The sequence below is a fragment of the Formica exsecta genome, unplaced genomic scaffold (assembly GCF_003651465.1).
Source record: "Formica exsecta isolate Colony F162 unplaced genomic scaffold, ASM365146v1 scaffold35, whole genome shotgun sequence".
In the NCBI taxonomy this organism is placed as follows: Eukaryota; Metazoa; Arthropoda; class Insecta; order Hymenoptera; family Formicidae; genus Formica; species Formica exsecta.
Genome location: NW_021850752.1, coordinates 133,993 through 148,065, shown reverse-complemented (window position 1 = coordinate 148,065; position 14,073 = coordinate 133,993). Strand labels below are relative to the sequence as shown.

Below are 14,073 nucleotides of genomic sequence, written 5' to 3'. Positions count from 1 at the left end.
GTCAGCATATTCGTGTCTATATCAGCTGGGCGTAGATCAATCGCACTTGTAGCGACAGGTGGTGCGTTGACAATGCTTCGTGTAGCGTGTTCTCGGTACGTTTCCATTATTCAAGTACTTTCGTGCTCCAAATGCCAGATCGTGGAAGTGAAACAACCCTAAGAGAAAACAAATCGTACGGATCATTAAAGTTAATGAATCAATGCGGGGAACAACTTATAGTCTCATAGTCAAAATTGCACGCTGTTACACTTTGCTATGACTAGCTATGACTAGCTATAAGTTTCTATAAGCATATTCTACTTATCGAGATTATAATTTTCGCTTCGTGCCAATCCATTTGTCTGTCGATTAGATGCAACGTTAAAATAGTGCATTTACTGTCTTACTATAATATAATGCATAGCCGCTTTCTCCACGTTCCTCAGAATACATATTTCATAAAAGAATGTAAATATTACACATTTATGTACCATATTATTCATTTACTTAATTAATGAACTTGTTATTAAGAAAAAATGTGTAATTATATAAAAGTTCTAAATTTATTTGTTATATTCTATGAAAAATGTTTTATATTTTATAACTTTCGCAAATACTCTTAATTGCAGTTTTTAATTACATATTGATTAAAGATTTTTATTTATTTTTTTAAATAAAAGCACATTTAATTGCACACTCAAAAAAATGTCTTGCTGATATAGGTAGATTTCTAGGTGTCACAACAAAAATTTATCGCTATTTTTTGTATCTGTTAGAATATTGTCTGTTACATATAGAATTTATAGCAGCAATATTCTAATAATATCTTCTAGAAAATTTAGGTCCCATTGCCAAATGTTAATCACTGCATTGGATAAATATGAGTTTCGATACTACAGCTAGAACACTCTTTGTGAGAAATATAACTGCCAATTAAAACTGCATCGAAAAATTGAGAGAAATTGTTTAAAAGAGCTGGATAGATTGGGCGCGTTATACAAATATGTTAGATGTGAGGATTATATATTTATTTGTTTCTTGCCGCTAATTTTTTCTGTGTACCACAGTCAAACTTTATAACAAGTATGATTGGCCTTAACATGGATAGGCGCCACAGAAAAACATTCTTTCTAAATTTCACAAACAGTTCAGATATAAATTCTGTCTCTGTCACTTAGATTGATTAAATGCGAAACATATGCGATATCACAGTATTTGCTAATCATTTATGTACCTCGGTTAATTTTGCGCACCCAGAAAATTTTTGCTGTAGTTGCAATACCACTTTTTTGAGTGAAAGAACATCAAAAAATACCATTGAATTATAAAAATCAAAATTAACCTGTTTTAAAATCAGCCATATCCATTGAAATTGATTACTGACCCATCTTTTGTTCGAAGAAAACTCGCACTATCTTTTAAAATTACCAAAAAAAACAATTTTTTATCCAAAAATATCGCTTTTTTACTTAGTTTCTTCCTTCACTTTTAAAAAATTCGGGTTTTTAATCTCTATATTTTTCGATTGATAATTAAGGTTCTTACGTGCAATATCGGGGGCGAATGGTCCGGCAAGACGCCGCAATGCCGATTCGTTGATTGCGGGGCTCCGGCCCAGATCGAGTTCGGAACGGTCGTTCTAACTAACGGCACGACAACGGTGAGCAGTCTAGCCGTCTATACATGTCAAGAGGATTACTGGTTGGTGGGTGAAGGAAAGCAAGAATGCACCAAAGAGGGCAAGTGGAGCCACGACACGCCATCGTGCGAGTGTAAGAATTATTTTATAAAAATTAATTTCTCTCAAAAAGCTCGCGCAAACTATTATTAATTAAAAGTTTTTAAAGCTTTATGCAATAATTGATTTTAATAGAAAAGAAAAAACTTTTTTTTATGCAAAGAATAATTTAAAAAAAACAAAAAAATATTTTTTGCCTCTTTTTATTGAAAATATTTTATATGATGTTTGATTCATGCTATATATATATATATACAATCATAAATATATTTTTTAATATAGTAATCACGTGTGAGGAGCCGGAGGTGCCTGCAGGAGGTTACGTGGTGGGTTATGATCTCAACGTTCACAGTGTTATCGAATATCATTGCGATGTTGGTTATTTGCTTCACGGCGAGGCCAGGCATTCGTGCGGCAAAGATGGAGAATGGACGGGAGAGGTGCCGAGTTGCGAGTGTGAGTCAATCTCTCTCTTGTACTTCTTTCTCATCGAAACCACTCGAGTGACATAACCGCGTTATATTATGAAAGGAATGTAATTTAGAATCAAGGTCGTTTTTGCCATTAAAGGCCTTCGTCCTAAATGAGATCTCTTCAAAGCAGCTTATTAACACTCAAGAAAATGTTTAGAAAAACCATATCTCAAAAACAATCCGATCTTTTTAAATTTTTATTTATCCAATATTCTTCACATTAAAAAAAAATTCTATACAGAATTGTAACTTCTTATCGGAATATAATTAGGACTATTACTTTTGACAACTTCGAAGATTTGAAGCTTTGAAGTTTGAAGTTAACTTGGAAGATTCAAAGAATATATATTTGTGCGAATGGTGAATTCATTCACCAAATGCTAAAAATATTGTAAATAAAAGGAATTGATTAATATATATGCTCAAAAAATATGTAATTATTTAACGCTAATTATTGCAACATTAGACATTTTATTTGGATTTTATCATATAATTTTATAAATGTATATGTACCTCGATAGTAATCGCGATACTATTACTATTATATTAAATTAATAATTACATAATTTTGATTTTTTGAAGCTTCGAAGAAGTATCGAAGTTTCGAAAGTTCGAAGCTTCGAAACTTCAATCTTCGAAGATTTTAATGTGAATCTTCGAATCTTCGAAGCAAATCACCAGCCTTAAATATAATATATATTTTCTCGACAACTCTCAACCATGTATCTTTAATCGTGCTTTGATTGCTCCTAAGATTACACGTTGATTAGAATAATTATTGCAGATATCGATTGCGCCAAGGTTCTTCCAGTTTTGAATGGCGCTGTGGATTACGCGAACGGAACGACTCATCTCGGCAGTGAAATTACATACAGCTGCACGAGGAATTATAGATTGAATGGAGTTTCGAGAAGATATTGCCTGGATAACGGTCAGTGGAGTGACGCTACTCCAAAATGCGAAGGTATAAATGCATCAGAAAATATCAGTAAAGCAGGTTTGGGTAGTAACTAGTTAAACAATTAAAAGTTACATAAGTTATAAAGTTAAAAAGTTAATAACTTTTAACTTAATTTAATTAATTTTAAACGTGCTAATTTTTAATTTAAACTAGTTATTTTTAAACGCATTATCGTTAACTTATTAACGTATTTTTATCAAGTTAAAATAATTCATTAATATCAAAGTCGTGTGAAAATGGTTGACCGTAATGCGAATATTTCATTTGTCGTACAACAAGTTGTGTCGATTTGCTGTTGGATAGAAAATTAACTTTTAACTTTAATAAGTTAATAATTTTTTAACTTGACTTTAACTGAGTTAATTTTTAATTTTAATTAAATTAATTTAATTTACAATTAATTTCATTTAATTTAATATTAAGTTAATTTTTAAGTAACTTTTAACATAAACTTACAATTAGTTAATTTTTGGGCCATTAACTTTAAACTTAACTTAGTTAAAAAAAAAAATTAACTTACCTAACCTTGCAGTAAAGTAAGGTTAAGTGAAATTGGATTTTTAAAAAGTGCACGATATAATAATTGTGAGAAGATATTCATATTCCTCCTCTATACATATATAAGACGCGTTCATAAAAGACGCGATCATACATATGTGCCGACTTTTTCGATACATTGTAAAAGCTTGGCCGCGAGTTTTACGAGAACCCAATATTTATGTGTGTGCCCGGGTTATATCATATTTATATTTTTCATCTCAGAGATTCGTTGTACGGAGCCTGTACTAGCAGAACACGGAATTCTTTCGGTGACCGGAAACGATCGAATGTACGGAAGGACACTGATTCGTACAGGAACTGCGGAGAATTCGAACACGGGGGCGACTTCGTATAAGATTGGGGCCTTGGTAAAGTACAGATGCGAGAGAGGATACAAGGTGGTCGGAGAACCTCTGTCCACTTGCGAGGAGAACGGAAAGTGGAGCGGCGAAGTACCGCAATGCGTCTGTAAGTATACATATCTAGACGCTCTAATCATCAGGAAATTGCATTCTATCGGATCAATCAATTATACACATGTAAGATTATGTAGGATAAATAACGGTCATTGATCATTCAAAAAAAAAATCTCCATCCTCTCTTTAAATAAGCGATAAGACTTTTTTGTTAAAAATAATATTTAATATTATATAAAATAATTATAAAATTATTAATTATAAAAATAAGTATAATATCAGATACGTGACATTTTATTACATAAGCATTCTTCTGACAGATGTTGACTGTGGCAAACCCGAACACATTCAACATGGACATTACACGCTGACATCGAATGCAACGTACTATGGAGCAGCTGCACTTTACGAATGCGACGGTAATTTCGAATTGGATGGCTTTGCCAGAAGACTGTGCCTTGAAAACGGTACCTGGAGCAGCGATACTCCTGTCTGTCGAGGTAATCTCAGAAATACTTAATTCTTTAAAAGCCGAACTGTCACATCAACGTCCCAACGTAAAAAGTAGATAGAAATCTTATCGTTTAATTAATTTTGGTTCATTATTTTTAATTCAATTGTTTTACTTTAAAGCGCATTAATTATACGTTGGGCAAAATTAAAATGGCAATCGAGTGGTATTAAATTGCAGCGAGATAAACTAAAGTCTACATTTACAGAAATTCGATGCAAAGATCCCGAGAAAACCGGTGTATTATCGACGCAAGTATCGACTCACAGTGTAGGTGGAGTGGCGCATTATAGCTGCCCACGTGGATTTTACATGGAAGGAAACGAAACTAGAATTTGTTTACAAAATGGATCCTGGAGCGGCACAACGCCTGCTTGTTTCTGTAAGAAACTTCCCGAGATCAGTAATATTATATATGTTTTTTATTTTTAGCGTAAAAAAATTTCTCTAATTTATTTTTAAGAAAATTTACTATTTTCAACGATATTGCCATATATTTTCATATAATAAATGTAATCATATTTTAATAATATTTTTCAACAATTTTCTTCTCTGTTAAATATATAAAAAGACAAAAAAAAAACCATGCGAAAAAATATTTTCGAAGATATTAAAATTTTTATTATTTATTACTTTATTATTTTTATTATTTATTATTTATTATATATTATTTTATTTTCGATCGGTAATAAGTATCCTTATATTGAACGAATCATTAAAAGAGCTTAAGATTTATTCGCGATATCTTTCCAGCGGTAGATTGCAAGCATCCAGGACCGATAGAAAACGGTCGAGTGATAATAGTGAATGGATCAACGACTTACGGAGGAGCCGCGGAGTATCATTGTTTACCGCAATATGAAAGAGTCGGCATATTCTTGAGGAAATGTTTGGACACAGGATTTTGGAGCGGCGAAGAACCAAAATGCCAATGTAAGATATAAATATTCTGTTGGAGAATATCTAATACATTTAAAATGTTTTATTTTTTTAAATATTTAAAGTATTTTATATATAATTAAGAAAAAAAAATATATATAAAATCTTTCTTTGTTCAAAAATTATTAAACAAAAACTTTTTTTTTTCTTTTTTTGAAAGACTTTAATGACCTATATCTTGGAAACAAAGGCCGTGAAACATAACTTTATGTAAGAAAAACCCTTTATTTTTCACTGATGAATACGCCGTTTCATTTGTTCTCAACCTTTTTGTTACACCCTGTATATATGTATATCTTCAAACTTTATTGACTATATTTCGACCACTACTTACCGCTAAAGCCATCTATAGGAAAACGGCGGAAGCAAAGTTGTACACCTAATATATAGTTTCTTCAAGAGGTATTAAAAATTATTTCATCAACGGGTAATCGGGCTCGAAATAAATCGCAAACTGTTAATCTTAATGCCTCGAGGAAGTAAGTTTGTCTGTAAAGTTTATCTGTAAAGAAATATTCGAAACATTTAATATAAGAAATTATTCGTATCGTAGTGGCTGCGAACGAAGTGGCAGAGCCTCAAGGTGTTGGCACGAGTGTCGGCATCGGAGCTGGCGTGATTATATTTATATTAATTATCCTCGGACTAGTCTATCTTAGGCTGTAAGTATTGTTTTTTGAAGTAAATCTATTTTCTCTCGCAAATAATTTTCAAATATATTAAGTCTCCGATATAATCATAGGCGAAAAGCTACGCCGGTGAAAAATACCGAGAACGTCCAGGCGGCGGAAAGGAAGGAAGATCAAAATGCCGCCGTTATGTCTTACGCGACGTTGAACGACGGCACGCCCAACACGATGTACGAAAATGTCCCCGAAGATGGTCTCTACGATAATCCGTACAGTTTAGGTGGTAACGCGTATAGGTAAGTTGCGAGTGTATAAAGAATTTGCAATAGAGCGATGTGATCTTGATATATAATGTAAGATGTAAATATCTTATAATATCAATTAGAGTATTGTGGAATTTTATGAATAACGATTCTATATTAAATTAACTGCTAGTATAAAATAGTGCAAATAGCAAATCGAATAAAATTAATTATTTACAATTATGCGTTCTAAAAATATGTGGAAAGGGATAGATTACACTATTGGAAAATTTGTTATCTTGTTAAAAAATATGCCGGTTAAAATTTGTGTGTTAAATATTTAACACATTTATGTGTTAATTTAATATATTGTGTTAATTGAACTCAAATTATATTATTAAAACAGCTAAAAAAAAAAGTGTAAAAATAACACAATGCACACATATTTTTAATTTTACACAATAGATATGTTTCGTATTATTAGTGACAGAATTTATCTGTTAAGACTGCCAAAAATATTTTTCCAAGTTAATTTTACCATTAAAAATATGTTGATTCTAGACTAAATTTATTTTAAATTATTATGAAATTTGCATTCATTTTGTGTTGAGATATTAACATAGTATTAGTGTCAAATTTTATTTAATAATAAATTTTTAATAATTATAAATAAGATATTTTGATAACACACACGTGTTTCGTTCATTCTGAGACATCTCTCACAATTTAATATATCCATATTATGTTAAATTGAAGCCAAATTTTCCAACTGTGTAATAATGTAGTAATGTACTGGACAAAAATAGAGACGCAAAACATTTTTTTTTTTTTATTTTGGGATAAATAGATATTATTCTACCTGATAAATTGATATGTTTTCAACAGATACAACGGCCAGCCGAGAAGAACGTACGGCAGATCCGGACATTACGAGGCCGAACCGGTTCCTAACAGAAACGGAATAACTATCAATGGCGTATCTGTGCGATAGCTTGAAATTCCATTGGCCCTCTTCGTTTTCATCAAAAATCGCGTGCGGTACATTGCTGGCGATCTCGAGAGATTTCTCTCGCGCGATTCTCGCCGTTCACGAGACGATATTTTATGTACAGAAAACACCGAAGAACTTGTTGTCATTATTTATATATTACCCATTAAGGGTGCGACAATTCATGTAAATAATTTTCGCGAAAGAATGTATAAAAGGACGAGCGTGAAAAGTTTGAAAAGGATTGTATGTTGATGACGCTCGTTCTTTCGAGGAGACTTCTTCTCCGAGGATCAACTATGTGTGTACGATTCTGTATATACGGTGTATTGATCATTTAGATTCATTATTATATATATAGACTTTAAGTGACACGTTGTAGCGTAAGTTTATGATGATCGTGCGTAAATAAAGAAACCAGTGCTCTTGTTGTACTTGACACTCTTCGTCATATTATTTCGCTCTACTTTTTCAGTATAGCAAAAAATCGAGATAACAAATAAATTTTTTTTATTTACGTTAATTTAAAAATTTTATTTAATAATACATTTTTAATAATTAGTTATATATAAAATGTTCTGATAACGTGTTTTGTTTATTCTGAGACATCTCTCTTTCTCTCTTTCACAAATATAAGATAACTTATATTGGCATAATGCAATAATGTAATTATCAGAAGTAATTTAAATTAATGGACTGATGAAAAACATAATCTGTATATATTATAGTAAAAGTTTATATATATAAATGTAAAGCATAATCAGCTTGAAAATTTTTAGGTAAGTATAAAATAACCTGCGTCTAAATAATCTGGCAAATAATAATATAATAATTATTATACAGCTAATAGCATTAACTTCAGTACTCATTGCTTTGGCGATTGTCCAAAATTTGTCGCGAAATTTGCAGTGCAGACAAAGAGAACAGACTCAAGCTATAATTTTATTATAAAACCAATAAATCATTTTAATTTCCTGCAAATAATAATGTATATTAAATATTGGCAAGGTTGATCTGAGAAACGGCAAAAACACTCTATTCTCTGCAATTAAAATAATCATTTTCTTTATCGTAAAAATTTCATATAAATAAATTTTCCTAACATCAATTTCTTATTTAAAATTAGTTTTCTCAGTTTTTAATAATTATGAGAATCGAATTAACAAGACTGAAATTATTGCCATTATGAAAAATTACAAAACGATAAATGTATCAGTCTCTTTTCATGTCCTTATATGGCTGTGAGTCGGTACAAGATACATTAACCCATGTATGGAAGCGATTCCAACTTCAGGGCTGTAATTATTTATAGAGATCATACCTCTAAAATATTCCAAGCTAAATATACTTTATATTTATATATGTAAACTATTGCTACATAAATGTATTATTTTCCAACAATTTATAAAAATTAATTATTTCTCATAATTACATTATTATTTTACCATCTTTCAGCATGTTAATTTTTTAATACTCTACATTAAGTCTGCTTGCAAAAGTGTTCAATTAAAATCCGGTGCTCAAAATTTTTTGATTAAAATATAGCAACTTCAAAAAAAAAAAAAAAAAGTTCATTATAGATTTTATTATTACTTGCTTGTAATATATAAATTATTGTTGTCTTAGCCATTTTATTAATGGAGCAATTTATAACTGAATGTAAAGTCTATCTTGTGAATATTCTTTTAACAAAGGACCAAGGTATATCGATTCTGTAATTCAAGTGAGGGTGAAAATTACAAAATGAGCGAGTTTACTAGATTTGGATCAATGAAATTATAAATTTTTTAGTAAACTCGCTCATTTTTGTAATTTTCACCCTCACTTGAATTCCAGAATCGATACCCTGAGCACAATCCTGATCGACTATTGGCAATGGCCTGAATTTTTCTCCATTCGCGAGCCCCTCGCGGCTCACACATATAGGCCTATTCACCTATCTTCCAGCAGATGGTGCTAGTTGATCGGGTGTGGTGAATAACCACAGAGTGACGCGGAACGCAGAACGTGACTCAGTGCTCATCGTGAAGCTTCGATCCGTTCCAGTTTCCAGTTTTCAGGCGTTTTCCGAGCCTCTATTTACCATTGTTCACCGAGTGAGTACGCTTCGATCTTTCCCCTTTAAATCGGGCGAATAATCCAGCTATCGAATCAAATCGTATCCTCTTCCCTGAACGAGCACGTGAAACCTCGACAGTTTGACAGCAAATTTTACTCTCGAATGGGCCGCCATTGTCATTCAGTTACAGTTTGCACAATTTGAGTCATGTTTAATTAAAACAAAGATTGTTATTCCTAATGAAAAGGGACGCAGACAAATAAAATATTTCTTGGTTAGGTTATGTATTTACATATGCGATCTGGAAGAAATGTGCAATATCGTGAGCGTGCGCAGTGCCGTAGATAGTGGGATATGCAATGGGTATCATGGTGCAGTCGGGATCGAAATAATTTTATGAATTTTGGTACACTAAAAATCGAGTATTGAAATGAATTTATTGCGAACAATTAAGTGGGACTACAGGTAGATACGAGCCAAGGCGCGGATATTGGTGCGTAAACTTATTATTGTTAAATTTTATTAACAAATGTGCATTATAAATAATCGGATTGTTTTCTGGTCCATCTTCAGCATGGATATAAATATGTAAAAATTAAATTGGAATTTTAAAATTCGACATGCACAACATTTGTTGTTGCAGTCAAATTTCACGTTATTGAATTTATTGCGAACAAAATAAATCTATTGCAAGTATTAAAATAAATTTATTCCAACTCGATTTATAATATACTAAAATTTCCATTAGACTGATTTTGACAGCACTGAGTGCGAAAGAAACTCGAGGGGAAAGTAGAACGATTTGAGAGAGATGAGTAAGCGCGCATACACACACACGAATACATGAAAATTACTACAAAATTCGTGACATATACTTTTAAGGAAAATTCCATTTATTTTTTTCAAATTAAATATATATTTTTTATAAATATTAAATGTGGAAAACGGAAATGTACGAAATCTTTTTAGAGTGTACGAAGAAAGTAATAAAGAACATTATTAAAGAACATTATTAATTATATAATATAAAGCACATTATTAAAAAATCAGATTATTTAAAAAAGTAAATTTTTTATATATAATATAATTCGGATATTTCGATTTCCTTTTTTATTCAATACTTTTAAATTTTTTAAAGCCGATATATATTTTAAGATAGACATATTTATCGAAATATAACAAGAAATTTGTGACCAGTAAAAGCTATATTAAAGCGGTGGAACAAGTTGTATATAAAACAGAAGGCATTCGAGTATACAAAGAGAGTAATGACCCCTTAGTCTCGCTTCTCTTTTCGTCCAAGTATTATTTTTATCCCAATTTCGGTCACGTCGGAGTATCATGAATTGATTACCCAAAATAAACGCCAATGGCGATGGCGACTTGGGAGCTCTCGAATTGTCTCGTCGTGATGTTTATTTTAAAAAGAATGCATCTGTTTCACTAAAATTTCGAATTTATGGGGTGAAAAGTGAGTTTATTTTTCAAGCAAACAATCAGTTTCTACGAAATAAATGAAATGAAATCGAATAAAGTATTATTTCTTCCAATATATATATGATATATTATGACATGATAGACATTTATGAGTTAAATCTCAAAATATACAATATGTCCCAGATCTAGCAATAAGCCGTCGATTGTTTCAAATTATTTCTAAAAAAAAGAAATAAAATTTAATATTTATTAAAAAATCCATCATTTTACCAGAAATATCTTAGATTATTTAATTTTTATATATTTCTATTCCCATAGGATCAATATTTATAATATTTTATTCATAAATATATATAATTAAAATTTGCAGAAATAAGAAATTTTCATAAATGCCATTAATTGAGAGATTTTTTTAATTTGTCAGATTTAATATGAAATTATTCAGAAACATGACTAAAATTTAATTTTTGTTTCAGTAGATACAAAATGTCTTCCCGTAAAACTGCTGGACGCCGTGCCACCACGAAAAAACGCGCTCAACGTGCGACATCGAATGTCTTTGCAATGTTTGATCAGGCGCAGATCGCTGAATTCAAAGAAGCTTTTAACATGATCGATCAGAATCACGACGGATTCATTGACAAGGAGGATTTGCACGACATGCTTGCCTCTCTGGGTAAGCAAATATAGAAAATTCAGAGACATTTTTGCTTATTTACACAAAATTACTACATTTCTTTTTTTAAATTGAAATAAGAGATATGGATAGAATTTAAAGAAAATTTAATTAACTTTTATAGGTAAGAATCCTACTGATGAATATTTGGAGGCAATGATGAACGAAGCACCTGGACCTATCAACTTTACAATGTTCTTGACATTGTTTGGAGAGAGATTGCAAGGAACTGATCCTGAAGATGTTATTAAGAATGCCTTTGGTTGTTTTGATGAGGAAAATACCGGTCATATAAATGAGGAGCGCCTTCGTGAATTGCTTACGACAATGGGTGACAGGTAATATCTCATATATCAAAAATCGTATGAATATTTTAGAGACAAAATTCACAAAAATTATATATTTAAATTATCGAATTATTGTGTGGCAAAATTAGAGAAATATTTAAGAATTAAATTTAGTTTTTCGCATAAAGGTTTCGTTCAAAGAAGAAAGATAGAACAATGATTAGCCCGTAATAATTGATTAATTATACAATTATATCTATTAATAATATAACAATAAAAAATTGTAATATAACTGGCAGGTATATATTGTCTATATATTAGATATGTTCAACTGAAACATGTACTAAGATCGTTGTCCCATAAAAATCTCAGTCTATGTTTCAGTTGAACATACTTAATAGTTCTTTAATCCTTTTATATTCAGTATTTATTAATTATATTTTTAATAATCTGCTAAATATGATGTTAATAATATAGGAAAAGGATATAAAAATATGATAACACATTTGTTATTAAACCAATAAAATTAATTAGGAGATTTTTGCTAATACAAAACGGATTCTCTTTTATCTTCAGATTCACGGACGATGACGTAGACGAAATGTACCGTGAAGCACCGATCAAAGGCTCGATGTTCGACTATCTAGAGTTTACTCGAATCCTAAAGCACGGCGCGAAGGATAAGGATGAGCAGTAGTGAGGATTAGTCTTAAACCGCGTATCCTGAGACGAAATCGTAGATAGTATTCGAAATTTCTCGCGCACGTTTCGCACTTCTAAATTCATCGGATTTTTATTCACGAAATATTATCAATGAATATCATTATTAATAAATATTAAGAAAATTGTAACATGATACGCATGAAGCAACTGAATCACAAAGAATTGTAATCTCGTCTTGCAATATTTATGTATATTTTCATATTTCTATAAAACTCGAAAGAAAAATGATGATTGAATAAATGAGTGATTTATTTGGAAATGCGAGATATGTCGTTCAAAAAGATCTTTTAGAAGTATTCAATTATAACCATTTTTTGTGAATGATTACTGTGTACAGTCGATGAAAGTTATACGCGTAAAATATTTATATATATATAAATCGAATACATGTAACTGTTGTAGATTCAGCATTTATATTTTAATATAATATTCTATTGTGTATGAAAAATTCATGGTTATTTCTTTGAACCAATTAAAAAATTATTGTATAACAGTACAGACACATGTAAATTTAACTCTTATTAATAATAATATGTATATATAATAATATTGATATTTATTGCGTTTGACTTAGCTCGAGTAATAATTATTGTTTTCTTAAGATTTTATGTTTTTCTTATATATTATAAGAATGTTAATAGTTAATTTACGATTTAAAAACATTTTAAGCAAATTTCTCATGATAATTTGTTCTAATAGTAATATATATAATAATTTTAAATAAATTAAATTTTTTATATAAAAAAATATAAATTCTTAAAGATTGGACTATGTGGACACAAACATTTAAATATTTTTACATTAATAAATAATTGATAAAATATTTTAGAGATATGTTTTTCACATAAAATATAAACTCTACAAATGAAACATTTCTTAAGATAACAGAACTAGAATGATGTTTATTGTTTTCTTGTTTAAAAAAAATACCATAGGACTAAATACTTAAATAGTTATTAGTGATATGTAATTACAAGTAACCAAAAATTATAGATATACATTCCAAGCTTGAATGAAAAGTCAAATACACAATCAAAAAGTTGCACAATCAAAATTTTTTCTCGTGTGTATCTATTGCCAATTTCATACACAAATGAAATGAACTCTTTTGTACTAATAACGAATATAATACATAGTATATATGCAAAAAACATAGTATATATGTTCTATATATTTTCACATGGCACTTTCTTTAATTATTTAAAAAATTATTTGAAAATTTAAACACATAAATTGATTTTCCTTTTGAACTTTTGCAATAAATTAATATCGCGATTTATTCTATAATATTTGATATTTTTCAATTGCATTTAAGAATCTATTTTTTCAGTAATAATTATCAGGATGTTATCATGATTTTATCAGGATGTATAATAATACATTATAAAAAATTACATGCAACTGAAGTAACTGACTGAATTGTGCGAAAATTGATACAATGGCAAAGCATTGATTACACAAAATAATAAAAA

The 14,073-nt window shown here is 30.1% G+C and overlaps 2 protein-coding genes across 3 annotated transcripts in view; both read left to right on the top strand.

Annotated features, from left to right (window-relative positions):
• The window catches only part of LOC115238572 (sushi, von Willebrand factor type A, EGF and pentraxin domain-containing protein 1), a 30,529-nt gene extending 21,541 nt beyond the window's left edge, over window positions 1-8,988 (top strand). The window contains exons 15-24 of the mRNA XM_029812536.1: window positions 1,520-1,754; window positions 2,003-2,176; window positions 2,978-3,157; window positions 3,917-4,162; window positions 4,431-4,610; window positions 4,830-5,003; window positions 5,375-5,554; window positions 6,114-6,222; window positions 6,303-6,485; window positions 7,317-8,988. Of these exons, the coding sequence (XP_029668396.1) occupies window positions 1,520-1,754; window positions 2,003-2,176; window positions 2,978-3,157; window positions 3,917-4,162; window positions 4,431-4,610; window positions 4,830-5,003; window positions 5,375-5,554; window positions 6,114-6,222; window positions 6,303-6,485; window positions 7,317-7,422 (1,767 nt within the window). The 3' untranslated portion in view covers window positions 7,423-8,988. The remainder of the gene's footprint in view (window positions 1-1,519; window positions 1,755-2,002; window positions 2,177-2,977; window positions 3,158-3,916; window positions 4,163-4,430; window positions 4,611-4,829; window positions 5,004-5,374; window positions 5,555-6,113; window positions 6,223-6,302; window positions 6,486-7,316) is intronic.
• Window positions 8,989-9,357: 369 nt separating this feature from the next.
• Window positions 9,358-13,148, top strand: LOC115238566 (myosin regulatory light chain sqh). Of its 2 annotated transcripts, none has more exons than XM_029812521.1 (4): window positions 9,358-9,515; window positions 11,395-11,591; window positions 11,716-11,929; window positions 12,455-13,148. In XM_029812521.1, the coding sequence occupies exons 2-4, from the start codon at window positions 11,402-11,404 to the stop codon at window positions 12,573-12,575; spliced, it is 525 nt and encodes a 174-aa protein (XP_029668381.1). In that variant the 5' UTR covers window positions 9,358-9,515; window positions 11,395-11,401; the 3' UTR covers window positions 12,576-13,148. The 2 variants fall into 2 exon arrangements, with proteins under 2 accessions (XP_029668381.1, XP_029668382.1); XM_029812522.1 differs by having other exon boundaries at window positions 9,364-9,515; window positions 11,392-11,591.
• Window positions 13,149-14,073: the final 925 nt, after the last annotated feature.